General features: G+C 49.4%; 1 protein-coding gene across 1 annotated transcript in view; it reads left to right on the top strand.

The window, feature by feature from the left end:
* The window catches only part of Col23a1 (collagen type XXIII alpha 1 chain), a 359,610-nt gene that overhangs the window by 316,173 nt on the left and 21,782 nt on the right, over nucleotides 1–21,655 (top strand). The window contains exons 6-9 of the mRNA XM_058586543.1: nucleotides 14,930–14,956; nucleotides 16,054–16,080; nucleotides 17,402–17,428; nucleotides 21,376–21,492. Of these exons, the coding sequence (XP_058442526.1) occupies nucleotides 14,930–14,956; nucleotides 16,054–16,080; nucleotides 17,402–17,428; nucleotides 21,376–21,492 (198 nt within the window). The remainder of the gene's footprint in view (nucleotides 1–14,929; nucleotides 14,957–16,053; nucleotides 16,081–17,401; nucleotides 17,429–21,375; nucleotides 21,493–21,655) is intronic.

The following is a 21,655-nucleotide window of genomic DNA, read 5'->3' as shown; positions in this document are numbered from 1 at the left end:
ATGATAAGTTTAAAAAATATATGCGTGTATGTATGGATCTTGTTTTAATTTGAGGTACATTTGCACTAGAAGTATAGTCTTAGAGATCAAACTAGTTTTGATAAAGTTTGTGTAGTCCTAACTGCCACCTGGTGGTATATCATGGAATTGCAGGTATAGAGTTTAAAGAGGAAATCACCAGCCTTCCAGATCTTTCAGCTCCCAATTGATCCAGGAACAGCAGACATCATGGAATCAGCATCATAAGGGGAATTCTCAGGGTAGATCATTGTGAATCAAAAATGGGACCTTCAGAGGAACACTGGCCACAGCACTCTCTCCACAGTGTAATTGGGGCAATAATCAGCATTTATGTTGATCAAGTGATTTTGCCATCTCATAAATAGGAGGCTTGATTCTGTTCAACAAGTCTGGTTGATGTCAAGCCCAGTGTAGGACACTGGGGTAGAACAATAGTGGGTCAGATCTAGTGGCAGCCTTTGTAGAGCTGTGTGGGATAGAGAGGAAAGAATGACTAGAGGCACAAGTTGATCTTCCTAAATCTCATTTATAACAACCTGTCTAAGCTGCAACTTCTGACTAAGGTAAAAAAGATTTGTCTGTCTCCACTTTGACTTTGCACAGAAAACATTAGATTTTCTCATCATCTCCATTTCCTGCCTTGAAATCTTGCTGCTTCTTCTAATATTTTTTATTTTCTTGACTCTTAATGTTGATCTTTCATGACTTTCCGGTCTGATTGGCAACTTCAGAAGGTAATGCAAACAGTTCTTGAATATAGTTGAATGTGCTAAGAAGAGAAAAAAATCTGGGATGTGATGAGCATGCTGGCTGGGTAGATAAACAGGTATCGTTTGGGTTAAATAATTAAGAAGCTCTTGGAGACGATGACATTTGAATTGAGACTTAAAATGATGAAAAAGACTCAGAGATCTTAGGGAAGATGTGTTCTCAGCAGAGGAAAAAGCAAGTGTGCGGGTCAGGAAGTTGGAGCAAGCTTCATGTGTCCAGGCACACTTGAGGCCAGTGAGTCCAGAGAAGGTGAAGACAAGATGGTCTCTGGGGGCCACACAGAGTAGAACCTTGAGGGTCACGGTGAGAGGTTGACCAAGTTAGTGAGGGGCAGGAGCACAGAGGAACTTGGCCCTAGAGACAGCTGTCAAGGGTCCGAGATCACCTCATCCTAATGCTTTCTTCAGGAACCCAAAAGAAGACTGTCACCTCTCATTCCCTGAAGCTCTCCCAATGTGCCAGGGAAGCAAGTGCAAGTATTGAGTGCTTACTGGATACACACTCATATGCTTTCCCACCCTGAGAGGCCAGTGGTATCTGCCCAGCTTGACAAATGACGAGTCCCGAGCACACAGGGTACAGGACTTATCTGAGACACACAGCCCACCTGCATGCCAAAGCCTATTAGTGCCCACACTACAGGATCCCACTCCATGACACCAACCATCCAGCCTCTCTGTGAGATCAGGAATATATACTGGCAAAAGAGTCACTCTCCTCTCCCCACTAGAGAAACAGATATTCAGAGTGAATGCTCAATTTCTCCTGCTCATCCTTGTCTTTATCCAACCCTGGAGCTCTCTTCTTGTACACTGCATTTGGTAACCCCTATTATCAAAATTTGGGGTATGCTTTACACATACCCCAAAAAAGTCTAGTAAAGTCCATTTTTCCATTTCACCTTCTCTCCTATTTCTCATTCATCCATCTGTCTTAGCCATTATTAGAAATCAGAAAGAAGATCATCCCCTTGTGATAAAATGTCCAATTGTGTTTCGCTGGCCGGGATCCTGGCCCTGTCAAGTTGCAGCTGAATGGAGCCAAAGCAGGCCAGGGGACTGCCACCAGGCACCAGTATGAGCACAACTCTATCCCTACCTTTCTGGGCCTCTGTGTCTACATTTGCAAAATGTGATATTTGGCCTGGATGAAAACATTAAGAATCAGATCTGTGCAGCACTTCACAGGTCTATATTCCATCCTATATCTGTCTATTTTCCATTACTATAATGAAATACCTGAGGCAGACTAACTTTATAAGGCAAAGGGGTTATTTAGATCACAGAACTGGAGGTTCAAAGTCTAAGATTAGGTGTGGTGGGAGAAGGGGGGGGATTTGTTTGGCCTTTGGTGAGGGCCTAACAGCAGATAGCAGCATCACAATGGCAGGAACTCATGTGAAAGGAAGAAATCCCATCTCAAAACAGGAAGCCAAAGGCTGGAGGAGTGAGTCTATGGTAGAATTCGAGCCTAGCAAGTACAAGCTCTGGGTTCAATCCCCCATGCCACAAAAAAAAAAAAAAAAAAAAAAATCAGGAAGCAGAGACAGGTCTCTTCCTGAGACACACCCCAGTGACTTAAGGACTTTCCATTAGGCCACACTTCTTAAAGGTTCACATGGCCAAATTGTAGACCAAACTTCCAACATATAAGCCTTTGGGGGACAAATTAAATTCTCATACAGAGAACCTTATAGTGCATTGAGCAGGGCGATAACACACACTTTGGGCTTTGGGCCCCAAGGAGGAAAGAGGAATTCTGCCTGGCACTAGAGAACACCTCACAGAAGAGGGACATTTGAGGTGTGTCTTGAGGGATGAGTAGGAGTTTGGTGGGAAGATGAGGTGGGAGGCATTCCATGCTGTACCAGCACTGGCACTAAAAACAGAGTACATAGGCACAATGTGTTCCCACACTCCCCAGGGACAGCAAAAGGAGAGAGGGTGATGCTGAGTCACCCAAATGACATGCTCCCCATGCCCACCCAGCAGAGTCCAGAAGCCATGGAAGCCCCTAAATGACATGGACAGAGTTGTGCAGGTCGAGCATCCCTGATCCAAACATCTGAAATACTTCAAAAGCTGAAAACATCTGAGCACCCACATGATGCCACCTGACCTCACAGGATGGGTCGCAGTCAAAAGGCAGATGCACTGAAAATATTGTATAAAATTGCCATCAAACCAGACTCAGTGGTGCTCGCCTGTAATCCCAGCGGCTCAGGAGGCTGAGATAGGAGGATCATAAGTTCAAAGCCAGCCTCAGCAAAAAGCGAGTCATTAAGCAACTCAGCGAGACCCTGTCTCTAAATAAAATACAAAATAGGGCTGGTGATGTGGCTCAGTAGTGAGTGCCCCTGAGTTCAATCCTCAGTATCCCCCCCAAAAAAATTACTATCAGGCTGGGCACAGTGGTGCATGCCTGTAAAGCCAGCAGCAGCTCTGGAGGCTGAAGCAAGAGGATCTCAAGTTCAAAGCCAGCCTCAGCAATTTAGCAAGGCCCAAAGCAACTCAGTGAGACCCTGTCTCAAAATAAAAAATAAAAAGGGCTGGGGATGTGGTTAAGCATCCCTGGGTTCAATCCCTGGTACCAAAAAAAAAAAAAAATTGCCATCAGTCTCTGCATAAACTATATATGAAATGTAAATGAATTTTGTGTGTAGACGTGGTCCCATCCCCAGAATACCTCACTGTATATATGGAGATGTTCTAAAACCTGAGGAACAGACCCAAAACCTGGAACCCTCTGATCCTGAGCATTTCAGATACAGGATGCTCAACCTGTACATTGAAAGGTCCTCCCCAGCTACAGGACAGTCATAGGAGAAGGGGGTCCCAGGGGGAGGGGGTTGCAGTAATTCACTTGATGAGGTTCAAGAACTGAAAAACAGAGTTGGTGGGCAGCCTCAGAATCCTCATGCCAGCATCTCCCAGGCTGACACTGTCCACAGGATCCATCTGGATAAACTCACCAGAGCCAAGGGATCTGGGGCTGCATGTCGTCTCCGGCATCAGTCATGGCAGTACCGACAGGCAAAGCCCAGGGGACAGCGTGAGCTCGGGGCTGAAATGCGGTCTGTGAGACAGGGCCCCGGCCTGGGACCAATTTTGAAATGAATAACTCAGTTGGACTGTTTGGAATTAATCAAGTGAACAAAAAACGACCACAGAGCCCCACACACCCATATGCTTTCTTGCACTCTCGTAGTTCAAAAACAGCTTTGATTGTAAAAATGTAATCAGTTAAATGATTCATCTGTAATACCCCAAATTCATCTGTTTTTTTTAGATTTCAACATCTTCCAGTTCATTTTTATCTGACCCCTGCAGGGCCACTCGCCAGCCCCCCAGATTCTGGGCAGAGCAAGAACAGGATGAAAGCAGACCTCCTGAGTCCCCGAAAATGGCCCCCAGATTGGAACCCAGGGAGACAAAGCTGGGCTGGCAGGAAAGGGCCACCATGTCATCCTTTCTCCCCAGGGTTCAGCACAGGGCAGGAACACCTTAAGTCTAGCCACTTGTCTTGGCCTAGCACTGTGTCCCCAGTTTCCCCATGAATATCACATAAGTGGCAGCTAAGAGACAGGAGTGGCTATGCCCAATCAGAGAGGCCTGTCCTTAGGTTCCAGGGACCTCATTTGCCCTCTCAAGTGTTTTGCATCTCCTTGGCAGCAGCCTGGGGTCCTCCTGTACCCATCCAGCTCTGGGAGATCACTGAGCAGGGGCAGCACTGTGGGAGGCCAGGCAGAGGTGAAGATAGGTCCTGCGCTTTGCTGGTTGATCTGTGATGACATCTTTGCAGAATGGTACCTTCCAGGTTGGTGGCTGGCAGGCACCTTTTCCCACTTACCCAGGCAGCAAAGCACCCCCACAGCACCCTGAGTCGATTGCCCTTTGGAAAAACAAGCTCACAGACCTGCACAAGATCCCAGAGCCCAAGGAAACAGACTTAAAAGAAAGCAGTTATGGGGGTATGAAGCCGCTTCACCCAACTTCTGAAATCAGGCACCGGCCCCATGCCCAGCCCATGCAGTGGAGAGAAAATGAGCTTTGGGTTCTCACAGACCATGTGATCTCAGGTGCATCCTCTGAGCCTCCGCTTCATCAGACATTAGGAGAACCAGATGGATGCCATGAGAGCCACAGAGCTGGGCGCACAGACTGGGTTCAGTGCATGATCACTCCTACTTCCATGATGGTCACAGATGCAAGTAAGGTAACCCTTGTGGCTAAAGGAGCCCACTTAGGCCAGCATTCTCAGTATCCGGGCTGACCTCCCAGACTGACCGCAGGGCAGGAGTCAACCCTCAGCCAGCCTTCATCAAGTCAAGAGCGCCCTCTAGTGCTCACAGGCAGGCACCTGTGCTGCTGGGATGTGGGACTTTCATTCATAGAATTGTTCCCTTGACAGTTGGTTGATTCAACAAGTATTTATCCCCTTCCCACTGTGTTCGAAGCACTTTGGCATTTGAGACATAGTGATGAGAAACACATCCAGGGGTCCTTACCCCCTTAGCACCTATGGTTTAGTATCAAAACTCACACGAATTCCAGCCTCACATGGACTGTGGCCAGGACCCAAAGGTACAGATTGCTGCAAGCACCTATAACCTGAGGTCTGTTCTGGTGGAGTGACAGACGCTGCCCCCAAAAAAGAAAGGTGGGAGATGAGGTCAAAAGGCCGAGTAGGTTCTGATAAATGGAGAACTGCAGGGGGGACCTCCAGATAGAGGGTTGTACCCCAGTTGGACCAGGCTGATGAGGGGGACAAATGACTGGAGCATCCAGCCTTGCAGAGGAGTCATCTGCTCCCTGTCCACCTGGGGCTTTATTCCAAAGAGGTGGAGAGAGAGGAATTGACAGCTTAAAACTCCTCCCCCGGAGTTAGAGCCTCATCTTCCCCGTCCTGTGGACATTCTGGCCATAACTGAGTCAGGGTTGCAAGGTGGAGGGTCTAACCTGGGAAGTGCTGGGCTTCAACAAAAACTTTACACACCCATCATAATTCCCAGGAAGCAGTGAGCTCCCCATTACTGGAGGTGTGCAACTCAGGACTACACACACCCCTGTCTGGAAGAGAGTCTGAGGAGAAGGTGACCCTGACAGGTCATCTCCATACCAAGGGTGGGTCATTTCACCAATGGTGCCTCTTTTTGGCCTACACCCAAACTCAATGGACAGGATGGCACAAGCCCAGATTAGAGGACTGGGGAAAGGACACTTCAGTATTCATGGAGGTCCCTCAGCCAGGCCTTCGATGGGCACTGGAGCCTCAGAGATAGAGTCACCATGGTTAGTTACCGTGGGAAGGAAGACAGAGCAATGAGTCGGTAACTGTGGTGGGGTACAGAGGGGAGTGGGGTCCTCTGGGTGGAGGGTCCTCCTGCAGCTCCTCTCTTACCAGCATCTTCTTGGCTTTCCAACCTCCTTCCCTTATGGCAGTACCCCTGACCTTCACCACTGGAAGTAAGTGCTTAGGATGCAATTTTCCTTGGATGGCAGACCAAGGGGTGCGACTTGGCCCTACTGGCAGAGGGTCAGGATGTGCCAGGTGCTACTGAAGCCAGAGGAGAGATGGGAAGATGGGGCATTTGGTCGGGGGTCCCAGACCAACCTGTCCATGCCTGGTTCTCAGCCTTCTTGTCTATAAAATAGGGATGATAATGGCATCTGACTGAATTACCAGGGTTGGTAATGTCCAGAGAAGAAGGCAAGAGTGTTGTCACTCTATGTCTACTTTATCTCCCAGATCCACTCCCCTCGAACTGGCCAAACAAACAAGTTGCTCCTTCAGCCCAGCTTCTTCGGGCACCCAGGGTGCCAAGATTCAGAGGAGCCATTCCATCTGTAACTTGGAGCCTCTTTTCAGAGAAGGACACGGACTCCAGAGAGGTTGGGCCTCTCAGTCTGAGGCCTACAGGGTGGGAACAGTTATCATGACATCCTTTAACCCTTTCCTGTGCAAAAGAACTGGTATGCAGGGCAGGAGGCAGGGACACTAGTGGAGGCTGCTGTGGGAGGGAAACCGAGTCCTGGGAGAAGGGCGGAAGGACTGGAGAGATGGCTCAGAGCTCGAGTTATAGGTTCACAAGCTCACTGTTGCTTTATAGGGTCCCAACAGGTAGGAAAACTGGTGAGGTTGGCTGGATGTGGGAGAGCATAAACAGTGGGGCTTGGGTGAACTGGGGGCATCTGTCCCACTTAAATGAGATGCTGTGCTTCACCCTATGCAGGACAATCCCACATAGTGTTTCAAGAAAATCTGTAAATTCAAAGTTTACAAAAATTTTTTGGATTCATAAGGATTTTAACCAATTATTTGCCCATGGGTAACAATTGCCCAGCTTCTGTTGTCTGTAGAAACAACGGAAGATCCACCCTGCGGCCCAATAGATGGCTGTCAAAGAGACTGGAGATGGGCACACAGCTCAGTGGTAGAGCACTTGCTCAGTATGCATCAGGCCCTGGGTTCAATCCCCAGCACTGCCAAAAAAAGGAATCTGGGAATCAAGTGCAAGCAGACTGGGGAGAAAGGAAGCAGGTGACTCCATCAGACCAAGGACAGAGCAAGAGCTTGGCCTGGGTGTGGTCCAGCAGCCACAGGGATCCCTGCTGTGTACAGGGTGAGCTAAAGGACCCTTAACTTCAGACTGCTGTGAGCTGTCTCCATAGCCCTGTCCCAAGGTGTCCATCATGAAGTTCGAGCCATGCTTTGACCATCCCCCTTCTGGTATGCCCCATGCTGCTAGAGCCCCACCCCATCCAAGACCAGCGCCCAAATATGCTGGCAGTGGGGGCCCTGGCCTGTCTGCTATTTACAGTGCCTTATACCAGACCAGCACCATGGGCCTGAGCCACTGACCCAAGGCCAGAAGCAGTCCAGGCAGACATAGCTGACTCCCAGTGCCATCCTCCATCCTCCTGGTAGAAGTCAAGGCCCTCCATTCCCCTCCACCCCAACTAGAAGCAATTTTTCCTGATACCTGACAGGGTAATCATGTTTCTCCCCACCAATGAATGTGTAATTTAAGCAGGTATTTGGGATCGGTTCAAAGGCTTAGCACTGTAAACACCACCTCTCCCAGCCGTGATGTGTAACGTGGACATAGGTGTAATTGCTTCCAGCACACACAGGCTGTTCACTGAGCATGCCCAGCCCCAAAATAGAAGCCAGCTGGTTCCATGGCCTCATAGCATCACATGGGCAAAAGGAACCTGGGAGATTTTCTAGGCCAAAGGTGACAACCTCAGAAGTCCCTACATAGCTGGCAGATCACCTCCCCAGGGCAACCAGCCAGGTGTGAGGTGGTAGGGAGAAGTAGAGCCTGTGGCCCTGGGTAGTATCCAGCTAAGAAAGCAGTTGGCACAGAAGGTATTGCCAGGCAGGAGTGTGGGCCAGGAGCTGTGAGATCTCCCCTTTTTTCAAATATATTCCAAACTCTGGATGTTGATGTGAAATGTCACCTTGTTTAAATGTTGCAACTGATTCAGATGTTTGGAGGCTTGGGGGTTTGGGGAAGATGTTTGTTTGAGGCATTTTTATTTTGCTTTGTTTTTAACTGCATGGACCAAACCTGGCTCCAGGAAAGACAATGCCCAAGCCCAACCCTCCACCCTCCAGCTGAGGAGTGGACAAGGACCCAGCATAGGCAAGGCCATAAAACAAGTAAGGCAGGTCCCCACCTTGGTGCAGGCTCCTAGGCCCCCATTCAGCAAAACTCCTACAGCTTGCCAGGCATGGTGGCACACATCTGTAAATCCCAGCAGCTTGGGAGCCTGAGGCAGGAGAATCTCAAGTTCAAAGCCAGCCTCAGCAATTTATTGAGGTCTTAAGCAACTCAGTGAGACCCTGGCTCTAAAACAAAATACATATTTAAAAAGAGATGGGAATGTGGTTCAGTGGTAAGTGCCTCTGGGTCTATCCCAGGTACCAAAAATATCTAAAGCTTGCAATGAGCTGGGGTCTAATAGGTGACTACAAGCCCACTCTACAAAGCACCCCAGATCCCAGGATCTCTAGGGAGAATACTACACCATGAGCAGCAGCTGGGCTGGCCCTAAGCATAGAAGACCCTTTCTTTCCTTGCCCTGTGTCAGGGAATTCAAGATTGGGAAATTGCTAAGCCCTGGACAGCCTTGCTGCAGCTCACATGTTTGCAAGCAGCCTGGCCTAAGAAATCAGAACCATATGGCGCTGACCTGCCTGGAGGAGGCTGCCCACCCACACCTCAACTGCTGGCCAGCCCTAAGGAAGCCTAGGAGGAGGCTCAGGGAGCGTTCACACAGGAATGCACCCTTTTCAGGCTAGGACCTCGGGCTCCACTGGCCTTGTAATTTGATGAATTGTCAACATCTGTGGCATAATTACTAGGCCCTGGACTGATAATCCTGGTAAGCCCCTCATCCAGGGGCCCCTTCCCTGTGCATTTTGAGGTCTCCATTCCCCTGACGGGAGCTGTCAGCATTAATTACAACCAGAGAATTAGACAGTCACCCAACTCTGGCATGTTGGAGCATTTACTCCTGTTTGCAACTAAACACAGCCAGTTTGTTGATTCAGTTCAGTTCTAGAGGTGTTCCAACTGGTATCAGGGAAGACTGAGCCACAACCAGAGGGACTGAGTCTTAGCCTGGAATGTGGTCTTTACTGCCTTCATCTCTGCCTTGACGGAACTAGTGGGGAATAACAGGGCCTGCCTGGGCCTTTCCCGGCAGGGAGTGAACAGATCAGCATAGCTTTCACTGGCTGATGATAGGTATTGCAAAGTCGCAAGGATGGAGACACAGACACCATGTCCCAAACTTGTTTTACCTCAAGCCAGGCATAGTGGTACTCGCCTATAATCCCAGCTACTCGGGAGATGAGCGCACAGCTCAGTGGTAGAGCACGGGAGGCTGAGGTAGGAGGATCCCAAGTTCAAGTTCAAGCTCAAGATCAGACTGCACAATTAGTAAGACTCTATCTCAAAATACAGTAAAAAGGGCTGGGCATGTAGAGCATGTAGAACACCAAGCCCTGGTTCCATCCCCAGTTCTGCGATTAATCCATCAATAGAAAGAAATCTCTCCTCTGAGGTCATACTTGTTCATATCAAAAGACAGCTCTGTGGAACCCTGCTTACAAAAGCCTCAATAGGGTGAAGGACAGTGGGAACAAACCCCCAAGATAACAGGTGTCAACAGGTAGAGCAGCCTGGCATCCCCCTGCTGGCCACACAAAGGTCAGTTCCAGCACTGGCCCAGCCAGACCAATGCAGACCCCAGTTCCATGTCTGCTTGCCCACGGGGCTGCCTGTCTTGTCTGGTAGATGAGGAAACAGGGGATAATGACCTGGGTCTCAACTTGAACTTGTCCTGGCCTCCAATTTTACAAATGAGATAACTGAGGCTCTGGCACACGTGGGTCCCTCAGTGAGACAAGGGGCTGAGCCAGTGCTGGAGGCTTTGTCTCTTCTCCTTCATGTGCAGCCCAGAGTTTTGTTGCTTCTTGCACATCCAGAAGCATCCAGGAGGCCAGCTGCTCTCCTCAGGGAAAGAGTGAGTTAAAGCAGACCCGAGGCTGGTAAGCAGCTGTGGGGTTTCACAGTGGGCAGGGGGCGTTGAAAACCTCTGGTGGATTCTACGGCTTTGATCAGGCAGGGAGGAGGCAGGCAGAGATGGAGAGCCTACAGCCACGGTGGTGTGGCAGCTGTAAGAAGAAGCTGAGGCTCAGAGAAGGGATTTGAACTGAGGTCCAGCAAGGCCCAAACCCCTGCCTGCGCTATGTGAGTTGCTGGTACTCCTGCCCCCACCCCAGCTACTTTTCTTGCTATTGTTGGAGATGTGAGGAGAGTAGCAAATCAACAGGTCAGCATCATACTCACTGAGGCAGGGAAGGGCTACCTTGATAAGAGAGATAGCCCCTCTCCCACCAGGGAGGCAGGTATCTGCCCAGTCTGGGGAGTCTACCCTTCCTGAACAGCCCCTGTTCTGCTCAGAACTGGCTGGTTATTGGTTTGGACTCTCAGTCTGAACCCTGCCCTGCTCCTTGGTCCAACTTGACACCCCCACCCCCTATTCAATTTTGGTTCCTTGAGGTGTGTGTCCCTCTCTCAAGAGCACTAAAGCCAGGTTCAACCCTTTTTCCAGCCCATAGAAACATCTAGTTTACAGATCGTTCACAGACACTCATATGACAGTTTCTTTGCCTTGACTCTGCCAGACCTTGAAATGGGGGCCATAGAGCAAGCCACTCCAAGGCTCAGGGAGAAAATTCATTTAGAGGCCTGGGGACAGTCTTCTTACTCAGATGTCATCACAGATGAATCCATGGCCACCTCCACAGACCAAGGCCAGAGCTGTTGGTCTGCTCCATCCCAAAGACCAGGTTCTGGCACTTTCTTTTCTGTCAGTATTTATGAGTGAAGTTCGTGTGTTTGTTGCGGAAATACACGAACCATCAGCTCCTGGCTTGGGATCCAGTGGAACTGGAATTGACTTTCCTCTAACTCCACAATAGGCATTTCCAGTAGCTCTGTTTATACCACACCTCTGTCTTTATTGGGAAGCTATCTGTTAGTTAGTTAGTTAGTTAGTTAGTTAGTTAGTTAGTTAGTGTTAGCTAGTTTACAGTGCTGGGGATCAAACTCAGGGACCTACCCATTTAGGCAAGTGCTCCACCACTGAACCACATTCCCAGCCCTTTTTATTTTTTTATTTTGAGAGAGGGTCTTGCTATCTTGCCCCAGCTAACCTTGAACTTATGATCCTCCTGCCTCAGCCTCCGGAGTACCTTGCGTTACAGTTGTGCATCACCACCCTGGATTCCTATTCAAATCTTTCTAAACTCCAAGTTCTGGAAGTCAAGCATTCTGTCGTCTCAAATGTAGGCAGGGCCCTCAATGGGAAAGCTGGCTTTCTGACACTTGAGAGGCTTCTCACACTCATGAAAGAAGCCATGGGGACCAAGGCTGTACCATCAATGACCCACCAAGGACAGTCTCAGAGTTGGCAGAGGGCAGCGTTGAGCCCTGTGGTCAGTCTAAGCTGAAATCTGGCCACCAAACAGTTCCAGCAACAGCTGGCAGCACTGAGATGCCCCCTCTAGGGTCAAGAACAAAGAACATCCTGGGCTCCCTTCTGCAGACACTTCTAGAAAAGTGAAACACCCTGGCTCTGTGAGCTTCATGACATCCTAGCAGATACCCTGGAACTGGGTCCCAGAACCCAGCAATGATGCCAAGGTAGTCCCAGCCCTGGAAGAAGCCAAAATGGGACACAGGTACCATGGAAAGATATGTAGACCATAGGGAGTGCCCAGGCCTGGGATGGGGAGGGGGCATTTGGGCACCAGACTAGGAGATCTGGATGTTTTCCTTCATGAGTGAGATTCCATAGAGGACCTCAAACAGGAGACCACTGCGATCATATTTGCATTCTAGAAAGTTCTCCAGGGCCATGTATGGACTATAGGTATTTGTTCAGGGAAGGGACCTGGGGACAATGCCTAGGTGATTTAGCTATAGGGCTTACTGTGTCCTTCCTGTCTGAATAACAAGAAGAAAGAGCTTTATTTAGTTCCAGCCTGTGCCTTCACCGTTTTTTACTCTTGGTTTGCATTGTGGCACTTTTAGTCCACGCGATGTGCAGGAGTCAGGCATAGTTTTCAACAGTTTGGCATGACACGCCATGCTCGCAGAGCCTGGGCACGGTCTGTGGTGGCAACCACACTAGAAGAGGTGACTGGAGGCCAGTGGGCAAGCACTGTCTAGGATGCAATGGGAACAACAGAGGCTTGCAAAGCCAAACAAGACGGTAAAGGATGGCCAGGATCGGGGGCTTTGGTCCTGGCCCTGGGTGAGGTCTTCCCCTCAATGGGCCTCAGATTTCCTCCTCAGTAATAGGGCAGTATTAAGACCTACCCCATAGGGTTGCCACAGTGATTAAGGCTAAGTGTGGGGGCCACAGAGAACTCTCAGGAGAGACCCTGGCTGGTACTGGACCCAGTGTATGTTGTGGCAGCCTAGAGAGTCAGGCCTGAGTGAGGTGTCCACAGCAGAGACATCCAGCAGGACACAGCCCTGAAGAGGCCTAGCAGGGCCTGAGAGTAGCGGGTTGAGGGGGGGAAAGGCCCAATTTAGTGTTCTACGCAAGGCAGGAGTCTCGGGCCTGTGGATCCACGGGTCACAAGAGCCAGGACCTGGAAAAAGGAGCATGGCCAGCTAGGGCAGCTTCCAGTGGTGACCAGAACTGTGCCTGTGGCTGGGATCAAGGCCCTGACCAAGGTCCCTCAGGACCTGGACCCCCAAGACTGGAATGGCCCCAGTCCCCTCTCCTGGGATCCCAGCTGTCCCCAGGCCATCATTCTGATGTCCAAACCCTCAGCTGACCATGAAGCTGATGGCTGGAAGCACTCAGTCCCCAGTTTTCAGAATTGCCCTGGTTTCCTGGCAGACACAAGGCCCTGGCAACAAGCCCTCCCCAGGGTAGAGACTCTTGCATCACCTGGGAAATTGGCTGATCTGCTGATTCCTCTGAGAGCAGTTTGGAGTTCAAGCCAGAGAAGCCAGCAGTTTATTCTAGTTTGGAATATTTTTTCAAATACTCCAAAATTTTAAAAAGATTAAAATCCAAATCACTTCAGATTCAAACATTTCAGATGAGGGATACCCAACCTGTATTTATATGAACCTAATGTGCTATCTTGGAAAATAGGACCCAATACGAAATTCATCTGTGTCATATGTACCTTACATACCTAGCCTGAAGGTAATTTATGAAATATTCTTAATAATTTAATAAATGAAACAAAGTTTCATAGTGTGGAATTTTCCACTTGTGATATCATGTTGGTGCACAAAAAGTGTTGGGTTTCCTATATCTCAAAATCTGGAAAAAAAAAATCTGAACTCCAAAATACTCTGGTCCTAGGCATTTCAGATACGGGCTACTAAACCTGGATATGTATCTGCACATATTTTTTTTTTCTCTGTTTTCTTAGTTTGACTCAGCACACACTTCCCGAGCACATGCTCCATGCCAGGCCTCATGTGAGCGCTGGAGACACAGGGGATCACACCCTCTTCCTGGCTCTACTGGAGAGGACTTGTGTAGACACACATTAGCCATATGTCATGCCGTGTGCAACCCTTAGAATATATGTTCTGGGAACAGGGACAGATGGCCTGACTCTGGGAAGTAGAGAAACCTGGAGGCTTCACAGAAGAGGAAGGAATTGAGAGGAAAGGTACAAATTTGGGAGAGTGGGCAGTATGTGTGAGACTCAGAATGTGGCGTTGCAGAAAACGCTGCTGGGGTCAAAAGTGAAGTATATAGGAATGAAGGGACAGTGGAGGGAAGGAGCAGAGGGCATGGCAGAGACCAAACAGTGCTGGTCTGCAGGATTCCCACCTGTTGGATTCCTTGGCAGCCCTGCCAGGAGGGGAAACTGGGTGAGGCTTCTGTAAGGCTCCTGTGCCATGGCTGCTGGCCCTCTGCAGACACCAGAGACCTTAGAGGTGGCTGAGATCCCATCTCTCAGGACTTGCCCTGTGGCTTTCTCTCAGCTGCAGCCACGCAGGATGCTCCTTTGGGTTTCATCAGTTACAAGTGACAGAAGCTCACTTCAGGCTGGCTCAAGGGGGGCACAGTCCTAGCTCACACACAGGGTGTGCAGAGGTAGCTGCAGCGTTGGGCCCTCAGCCCTGCCTTACTCTCTGTCTCTCAACTCTGCTCTCTGCTCTGTTGGCTCGTTTTCAAGTCACATGATAACCTCCCCAGAGCTCTAAGCTCAACCCCATTGCAAGGAAAGAGTCCTCTTTCCCCTTGAAGTCCCAAACATGACACTCAAGGCTCAGCTTGGGCCACAGGCTCATGCCTGCACCTGTCACATTGGCCAAGGGAATTGTGGTCATGTGCCATCCCCAGCAACCCTGCCCAAACAATGGGGTGTTATGGACTCTGCTGTCATAGGAGGAGATTCTGGGTATCAGACAATGGACAGAAGCCCACCGTCCCTCCCCGAGTCCACCCGGGATATACTCAGACCTCTGGGTTCAGGACAGTCTTCATTTTCTTATCACTGAACGATGCTTCTGGGTCATACAACACGGAGGAAGTGCTGTTCCCATGTGTAACCTTTACTCTCTCTCATTTTCCAGGGACCCCTGGGTCTGGATGGCAAGCCCGTAAGTGACAAGGCAACTCTAGGTGATCCTGGGACAAGGCTGCCCCTGCAGAGTTGGGAGTGACCATGGGGCATCTGAGGGAAGGGGCCACTGGAAACCTGGTTCAGCCAAAGAGAAGCCACTGGGTGTCCATCTTTTGACTGCAACCATGAGGAGCCCCTTCTAAAACTTTAGCCCCGAGTCTAAAGTTTCTTATCTCTCAAATGGGTGTATTCACTCCTCCCTCACAGGGATGTTGTGGGGTTATGAACAATGGTGGACAGTGCAGTCAGTCCCTGGTATCTAGGCAGCCCTCAGAGTCTGCAAGCCCCTCCCAGTGGGTTCCAAGTGTCTCTTGTTCATTCTTGAGACTTCCACAGTGGTATCAGGCTGAGAAGTTCTCAACACCTGAGCCAGGAGCTTATGGTCCTTGGGTGTCCTCAGCAGATGATTAAGACGCACAGGAAGATATAAACACAAATAAATAAGCAGGTATAGATAGATGGGCAAACAGATAGATGGACGGAGGTTGGGTAGGTGGGTGGAGGGAGGGATGGATGGAGGGAGGGAGGGATGGTGGATGGATGGATGGATGGATGGATGGATGGATGGACGGACGGACGGACAGATGAATGGAAGGATGAATGGATGACTCATCCAGCTGAGATGAGTAGATGGAGCCTCTGAGGGGCTGTCACTTCTGGAGACAAGATCTCTGTCTACTGCCTGCCTTGCAGATTCAATAGACACCTCAGGGCAGTAGCCTCCTTACCAGAATCTGGAACAGGGGTGTGCTGAGCAGTGAGGATCTGTGACTTCTAGGAGAAGTGACTAACACATGTGCCCCTTTCTCTGCTGCAAGGATGTCCATGGGCCCTTACTGGTGATCCCCAAACCCTCATCTCCCTCATGCTGAGGACTGAGATATGAGTTTCCATAAAGCCGATGAAGGCAGCTGTCATTGAGGGCTGACAGGCTTGTATGTGATTTTCCACCCAGCCACTCCCCTCTGCCCAGAATCACAGGCCCCTGTGCCCTCAAAGCCATGGGCAGCCAGAAGGGCAGCCAACCTAGCCCTCCTCACTCATGCCTGTTCTCTCTCCACCTTCCTTCCCCAGGGACTTCCAGGCCCCAAAGGGGAAAAGGTAAGTGTTGCTGGAGACTGTCCAGATGTTGGAGGCTGATGAAGGAAACCAGAAACCTGCCTCCAGAGCCCAGTTCCATAGAGTTTCCCCATCCATAAAATGGGACAAGTACATATGCCTACCTCCTAAAATGGTTACAAGACTTACCTTTGATAATATATATGCCAGGAGTGTTGAATCTGAATTCTGTCCAGAATGACATATTCCCAAATAAACGAACAATGAAGAAGTGCTAAGAGAACTTGGGGGAGTTGAACAAGGACCGTTACTGGTGTTCTCTGTTGGGAGGACACCCCCTCAGGGAAACAGGTGGCAGAAAGCTCTTTGCAGACTGCTGTGAGAAAAGCTTCCCTAGCATTTGGTAGTCAAAGTCACAGGCAGCATCCTGGAGGATGGGATTTATGTGTCCCTGATGGTGGTATTAGAGGAGAGAGGGACCAGAGCAGACTTAGGTATGGCAGGGTCAACTGAAGGCCTCCAGGGAAGGTCCAGAAATGGCTGGGCCACATCCATCCCTTCCCAGAATTCAGAGATGGAGAAGCAAGAGCTTGGTGGATGGTGGACCCCGGTGTAATAGGACCACTCAGGTAAGGGAAGACAGGGTTCCAGGTTACCATCAGGGCTGAGGAAGCCATGGAAAGGCATAGGATTTGGTGTTCAGAGCCTCCGTTTTGTATTCCAGTTCCATCACCAACTCTGTGGGTTTAGGCAAGTTGCCTGTTTCTGTGAGCCTCAGTTTCCCCATTTATAAATTTAAACCAGCCTCACAGACTCATGGTCTGCATGTTCTTTGTTGATGAGGAGACACTAGTATAGTTAGTAGGGATCATGATTGCCTTCTCACTCGTTCTAACTGATTCAACCAAGACAGAAATAATTGAAGCAGGGGCTTTGAGACCAGAGAGAAACTAGTGACTTGGTATCTGTCGCTACACGATGCACTGCCCCAAAGCTTGATGACTTTATATGACAATTAATCCTTACCATACCTCACTGTTCCAAGGCTCAGGGATTCTAAGAGGTCACAGTAGAAGCAGATGTGCCTGATCCACCACGTCTGAGGCCTCAAATATCTGGGAGCTGGTCATAGATAAGAGAGTACCTGGGTTTCAAACCCTGAATCTGCTAACAGATTACTTGGCCTCTCTGTGACTCAATTTCCTCACTGGAAAGGGAGATAAAAATGGGGCCTGCCTGTTGTTTTTGTTAGAATTAAGCAGACCATATATGTAAAGCACAGAGCACAGAGTACATGCTCAATGGGAAATGTGAACAAACAGTGACTGTTCTGGTGATCTATCTCCTTGTTTTTTGTTTCTAGGGTGCACCAGGAGACTTTGGCCCCCGGGTAAGAATGGAGCATCACCTCCCTCACCCCCCCATGTGGTTTGTTTCATGTTATTATAATAAAGCACATCTAGCATTTCCTGTGGGTCCCAGCTCCCTATAGCTTATCACAGACAGAGGCAAGTGACACCACCCTCCCACCATGGAAGCCCCCAAGACACCCTGGTTTGGCCAAGGTTGTGATATCCCATCCAGGTGGTGAATACCTGGTATATTTCCCATTCCCTCTCCTTGTCAGCATGGGTGACCAGATGATGGAGCTGGCCCTGGTTCCAGACCAGAGACTGACCTTCCTGAAGGCAGCTGGTACTCCAAAAAAGGGAAGGCTCTGAGGCCAGCAGATTTGGCCCCAAAGCTCAGCTCTGCCACCTAAGTGACCTTGTACAAGTCACCTTTCCCTCTGAGACTCAGTTGCTCCAACCATGGGTCTGGATAATAGCCCCTATCACAGTGGTTGCTGTGGAGATTTATTATGATCATAAAAGTATCCAGAGCCCATTAGTAGATCTGCATCTCCTCCCAAACTACCTCTGCCCCTCAGTGTCCCCTGGGCTTAGGAACTCAGAAGTGCCTTGTGCTGAACTTGGGTTTCCCTCCAACAGAAACTGAACCTGAGCTGGGGACCCTAAAGTGGGTCTCGGTAAAGGCTCACTTAAGTAGCAGCCGTAGACAGGTGCCCTGACCATTTCTAGCATGGCCCCAGCAGGGAGCCTTAACTAGAGAGGTTGAGAGATGGACATCAGCTGCCCAGAGAAAGGCTGGATCATGGTGTACTTCTGGTTGTTTCTAAGAATCTTATGGGGTGGACACTATAGCCCCAAGTTAGTCACCCACATCGATCATCTGCAGTGGAGGTAGGAATGGAATGGAGGAAGAATGAGCCACTTGGGCCTGGAGGAGGGAACTACTTACAGGATAATTAAAAGAAAATAGGGGCCAGGTGTGATAATGTACACCTGTAATCCCTGTGGGAGGCTGAGGCAGGAGGATCATGAGTTCAAAGCCAACCTCGGCAACTTAGCAAGGTTCTAAGCAACTCAGTGAGACCCTATGTCTGAATAAAATACAAAAAAAAGGGCCGGGGATTTTCCTCAGTGGCTAAGCACGCCTCAGTTCAATCTGCAGTACCAAAACAATAATAATAATAATAAAGAAAGAAAGTAGGGAGTAGGGGTTCAGGGCAGACAGCATAGGCCGGGCTTGGTGGCCTAAGCCCCTGCTCTGCAACTTCATGGCTCTGAGCCTGGTTTATTTTTTGAAATGAGGACAGTAGAGCCTACATCACAGGATGGTTATAATCATGAGCTGGGAGCAGGAAAGGGGCTGAGTTCCCAGGACAGAGCTCTCCTGTGCCGGGCCTCTGATGGGAAGGCAAGGCCAGGTCCAGGGCTGCATAAAGCTGGTAAGATATCCCTGAAGTCAAAGAAAAGGTACTCCTGTTTTTTGTAGCTGCTGAGAAAAATCCCTTTTTTTTTTTTTCTTTCTGGTGGATATAGAGAAGCTTATCTTCCAAATGAGGATGCCTACTCCACCACAGACTAGAAATCCTCTGACTCCCAAAGTTATGGAAGAGCAGATGTCCCCCCACTCTAGCCCTTTCCCACTTCATGGATATCCTCCCTGTTGTCCCAATATTCCAGTCATCTATGAAACAACTTTCCCAACCACCACCCCCCAAAAAAAGTTTAGTGACTTAAAACAATGGTCTGTCATTCTCTCTCATGATGTCCTGGGCTGGCTAGGGTCTCTCTCATGAAAGGCAGCTGTTTGGGAGACCAAGGTGATGGTCCCCTCACATATTCACCGCCAGCGCAGCTTAGCTGGGAAGCATCCACATGTGACTCTCCACAGATCTCCAGCTTCTCCCAACATGGCGGCTGGGTTTCTAGAAGGAATCTTAAGAGCTGCGTTTCAAGAGACAGGAAGTGGGGGCTGCCAGGACTGTGAAGAGCTCTACCCAGAATGGACATAGCATCACTTCCACTGCATTCTATTGGTCACGTCAGTCACTGGGCCCACCCAGAGTCAAGTAGGAAGAGAAAGAGCCCTGGCTCTTGATAGGCAGTGGGAAGGCCTTGTTGTAGAAGAGCCTGTGGGCCAGAAGCCAGCATAGCAGCCATCTTTGGAGCAGGCAGTCTGCATACCGAACAACCAAGCTGCCTTTCTCTGAGCTGGGTTAGGTGACTGTGCCTACAGAAATAGCCTTGTGATTTTTTTTAAATCCCCCTCCTGCTTTTCTGACCACCCAACCCTTTGCTGACTAGATGGTTTTCCCACGGCTCAATCCAGGCTTTATAAGTAGAGACCATCCTGCGTACAGTCTCCGCATCCTCAAGGTAGTCTGACCGAGTGAGGGGTCTGAGCCTGTTGGTTTGCCGTGCACCCCCACCCTCTCCTCACCCCACGTTTCCAGGGTTAGACCTCAGTCATCCAATCCCTGAGGGAGGAGGGAGCCATGGCCCTGAGAGATGCTGAGAACCTCCCCTAGGATGAGCTCAAGTTTTATGCTTGAATAAGTAGAATCCAGGGCTGGGGTTGTGGCTCAGTGGTAGAGCGCTCACCTAGCATGTGTGGGGCCCTGGATTAGATCCTCAACACCACATAAAAATAAAAATAAAGATACTGTGTCCACCTAAAACTAAAAGCTAAATATTAAAAAATAAATAAATAAAAAGTAGGATCCAGGCCGATGGTTCCCAAAATGGGGCCTCAGAGCTGCAGGAGGGAGAATCAAGTTCTTCCTGATTTAGAGCTAAATGAAACAGGAATTTACCTGCTACCTTCACCACCTGAAGCTGGGTGACCAAACAACTATACTGCCAGTTTTCTTCTCTTTAATCTGAAATTATAACCCTTTGATCAGGACCCGGGCTAGAGAGGTGAGTTTTTTCATATCATGGTGGGGTAGGGATACATCTGAAAAAAAAAAAGGTCTAAAAGAGACCAGTTGCCTTGGCAGTCAGAGGACACTCAGCATTTCCTAGCTCTGTAATCCTGAGTAAATGATCACCCTCTCTGACCCCCGCCCACTTCTTCTGTAAAATGAGACAACAGTAGTGCCTAGCTGGCTCAGCACACAGATTGAATAAATAACCTCCAGGAGACCCTGGCTTGCTCAGTGCTGAGTCCACAAAAGGCTTCTTCCTTCTTCAGCTTACAAGAAGGTTGGGAGCTGCTGACACGATGGATGTGCCCTTTACTATATATCCTATGCCAGTGTTGGGCAGGCCCTGCTAGGGCAGCAAAAAGGTGCCAGTCATGCTGTGGGCTTCCCTCCTTGTGGGCTGGGGCCATGAGGTGAGGGCTCTGGCTGCCTGAGGTCTGATCCAGTACTAACATTGGGTCCAAGAACTGCGAATTTAGTGTTGGAGAAGACTGTGTGTACCTTTTTATGTTTTTTAAGCTTTTTATTTTGAGATTGCTACAGATTCACATGCAGTTGTTATAAATAACACCCAATGTACCTTTATGTTCAGGGGGGGTGGGGGGAGTGGTACTGACCCAATGCACCTTCCATCCAGTTTTCCCCAATGGTGACCTCTTGCATCACTGTAAAGCAATCTCACCAGGAGGAAAATTGTGTTGCTACAACCCAACAACCTGATTCTTATTTCCTCAATTTGACATACACTCATTTGTGTTCAGGTGTGTATTTTGTTCTGTGCAATGTTATCACACTCGTAGATACACACAGATTCCCTCATGCTACCCTTTCATGTTCATGGTCATCTCCCTCCCCGCCCGTTCTTAACCACAAGCAACCACTAACTCCCATCTGTATGATTTCGTTATTCAAGGGCACTGCATAGCTGCAACCATACAGCGTGTGACTCTCTTGAGTTTGGCTTTTTTTTACACAGCATTATTCCCTTCACATGCATCCTCTCTCTGGAGGCTGGTACCCCTTCCCCTCTCCCTCAGGGTCACACCAAACCCCATCTCTTTCAGGGGGATCAAGGGCAAGATGGAGCTACTGGGCCTCCAGGGCCCCCTGGACCACCTGGGGCCCGTGGCCCTCCTGGCGACACTGGGAAAGATGGCCCCAAGGGACTTCAAGGCCCAGTGGTAAGAGAAGGCCTGGAGTTGGAGCACCCAAACCGTGGGTCTATATTGACCAAAACCCCAAGCCCTGATTCAGGAACCAACTCCAGCCCTATCCCTAGTACAAACCCAACACCAACCTTCACCCAATCCAAATGCTAAACCTCAACTCCATCGATTTCCAATT

This window comes from Marmota monax, unplaced genomic scaffold (assembly GCF_021218885.2).
Source record: "Marmota monax isolate L192 unplaced genomic scaffold, Marmota_monax_Labrador192_F-V1.1 WCK01_AAM20220418_F8-fsc00199, whole genome shotgun sequence".
Taxonomy (NCBI): domain Eukaryota; kingdom Metazoa; phylum Chordata; class Mammalia; order Rodentia; family Sciuridae; genus Marmota; species Marmota monax.
The sequence above is the reverse complement of the archived record's forward strand: the minus strand, read 5'-3'. Positions and strand labels throughout refer to the sequence as shown.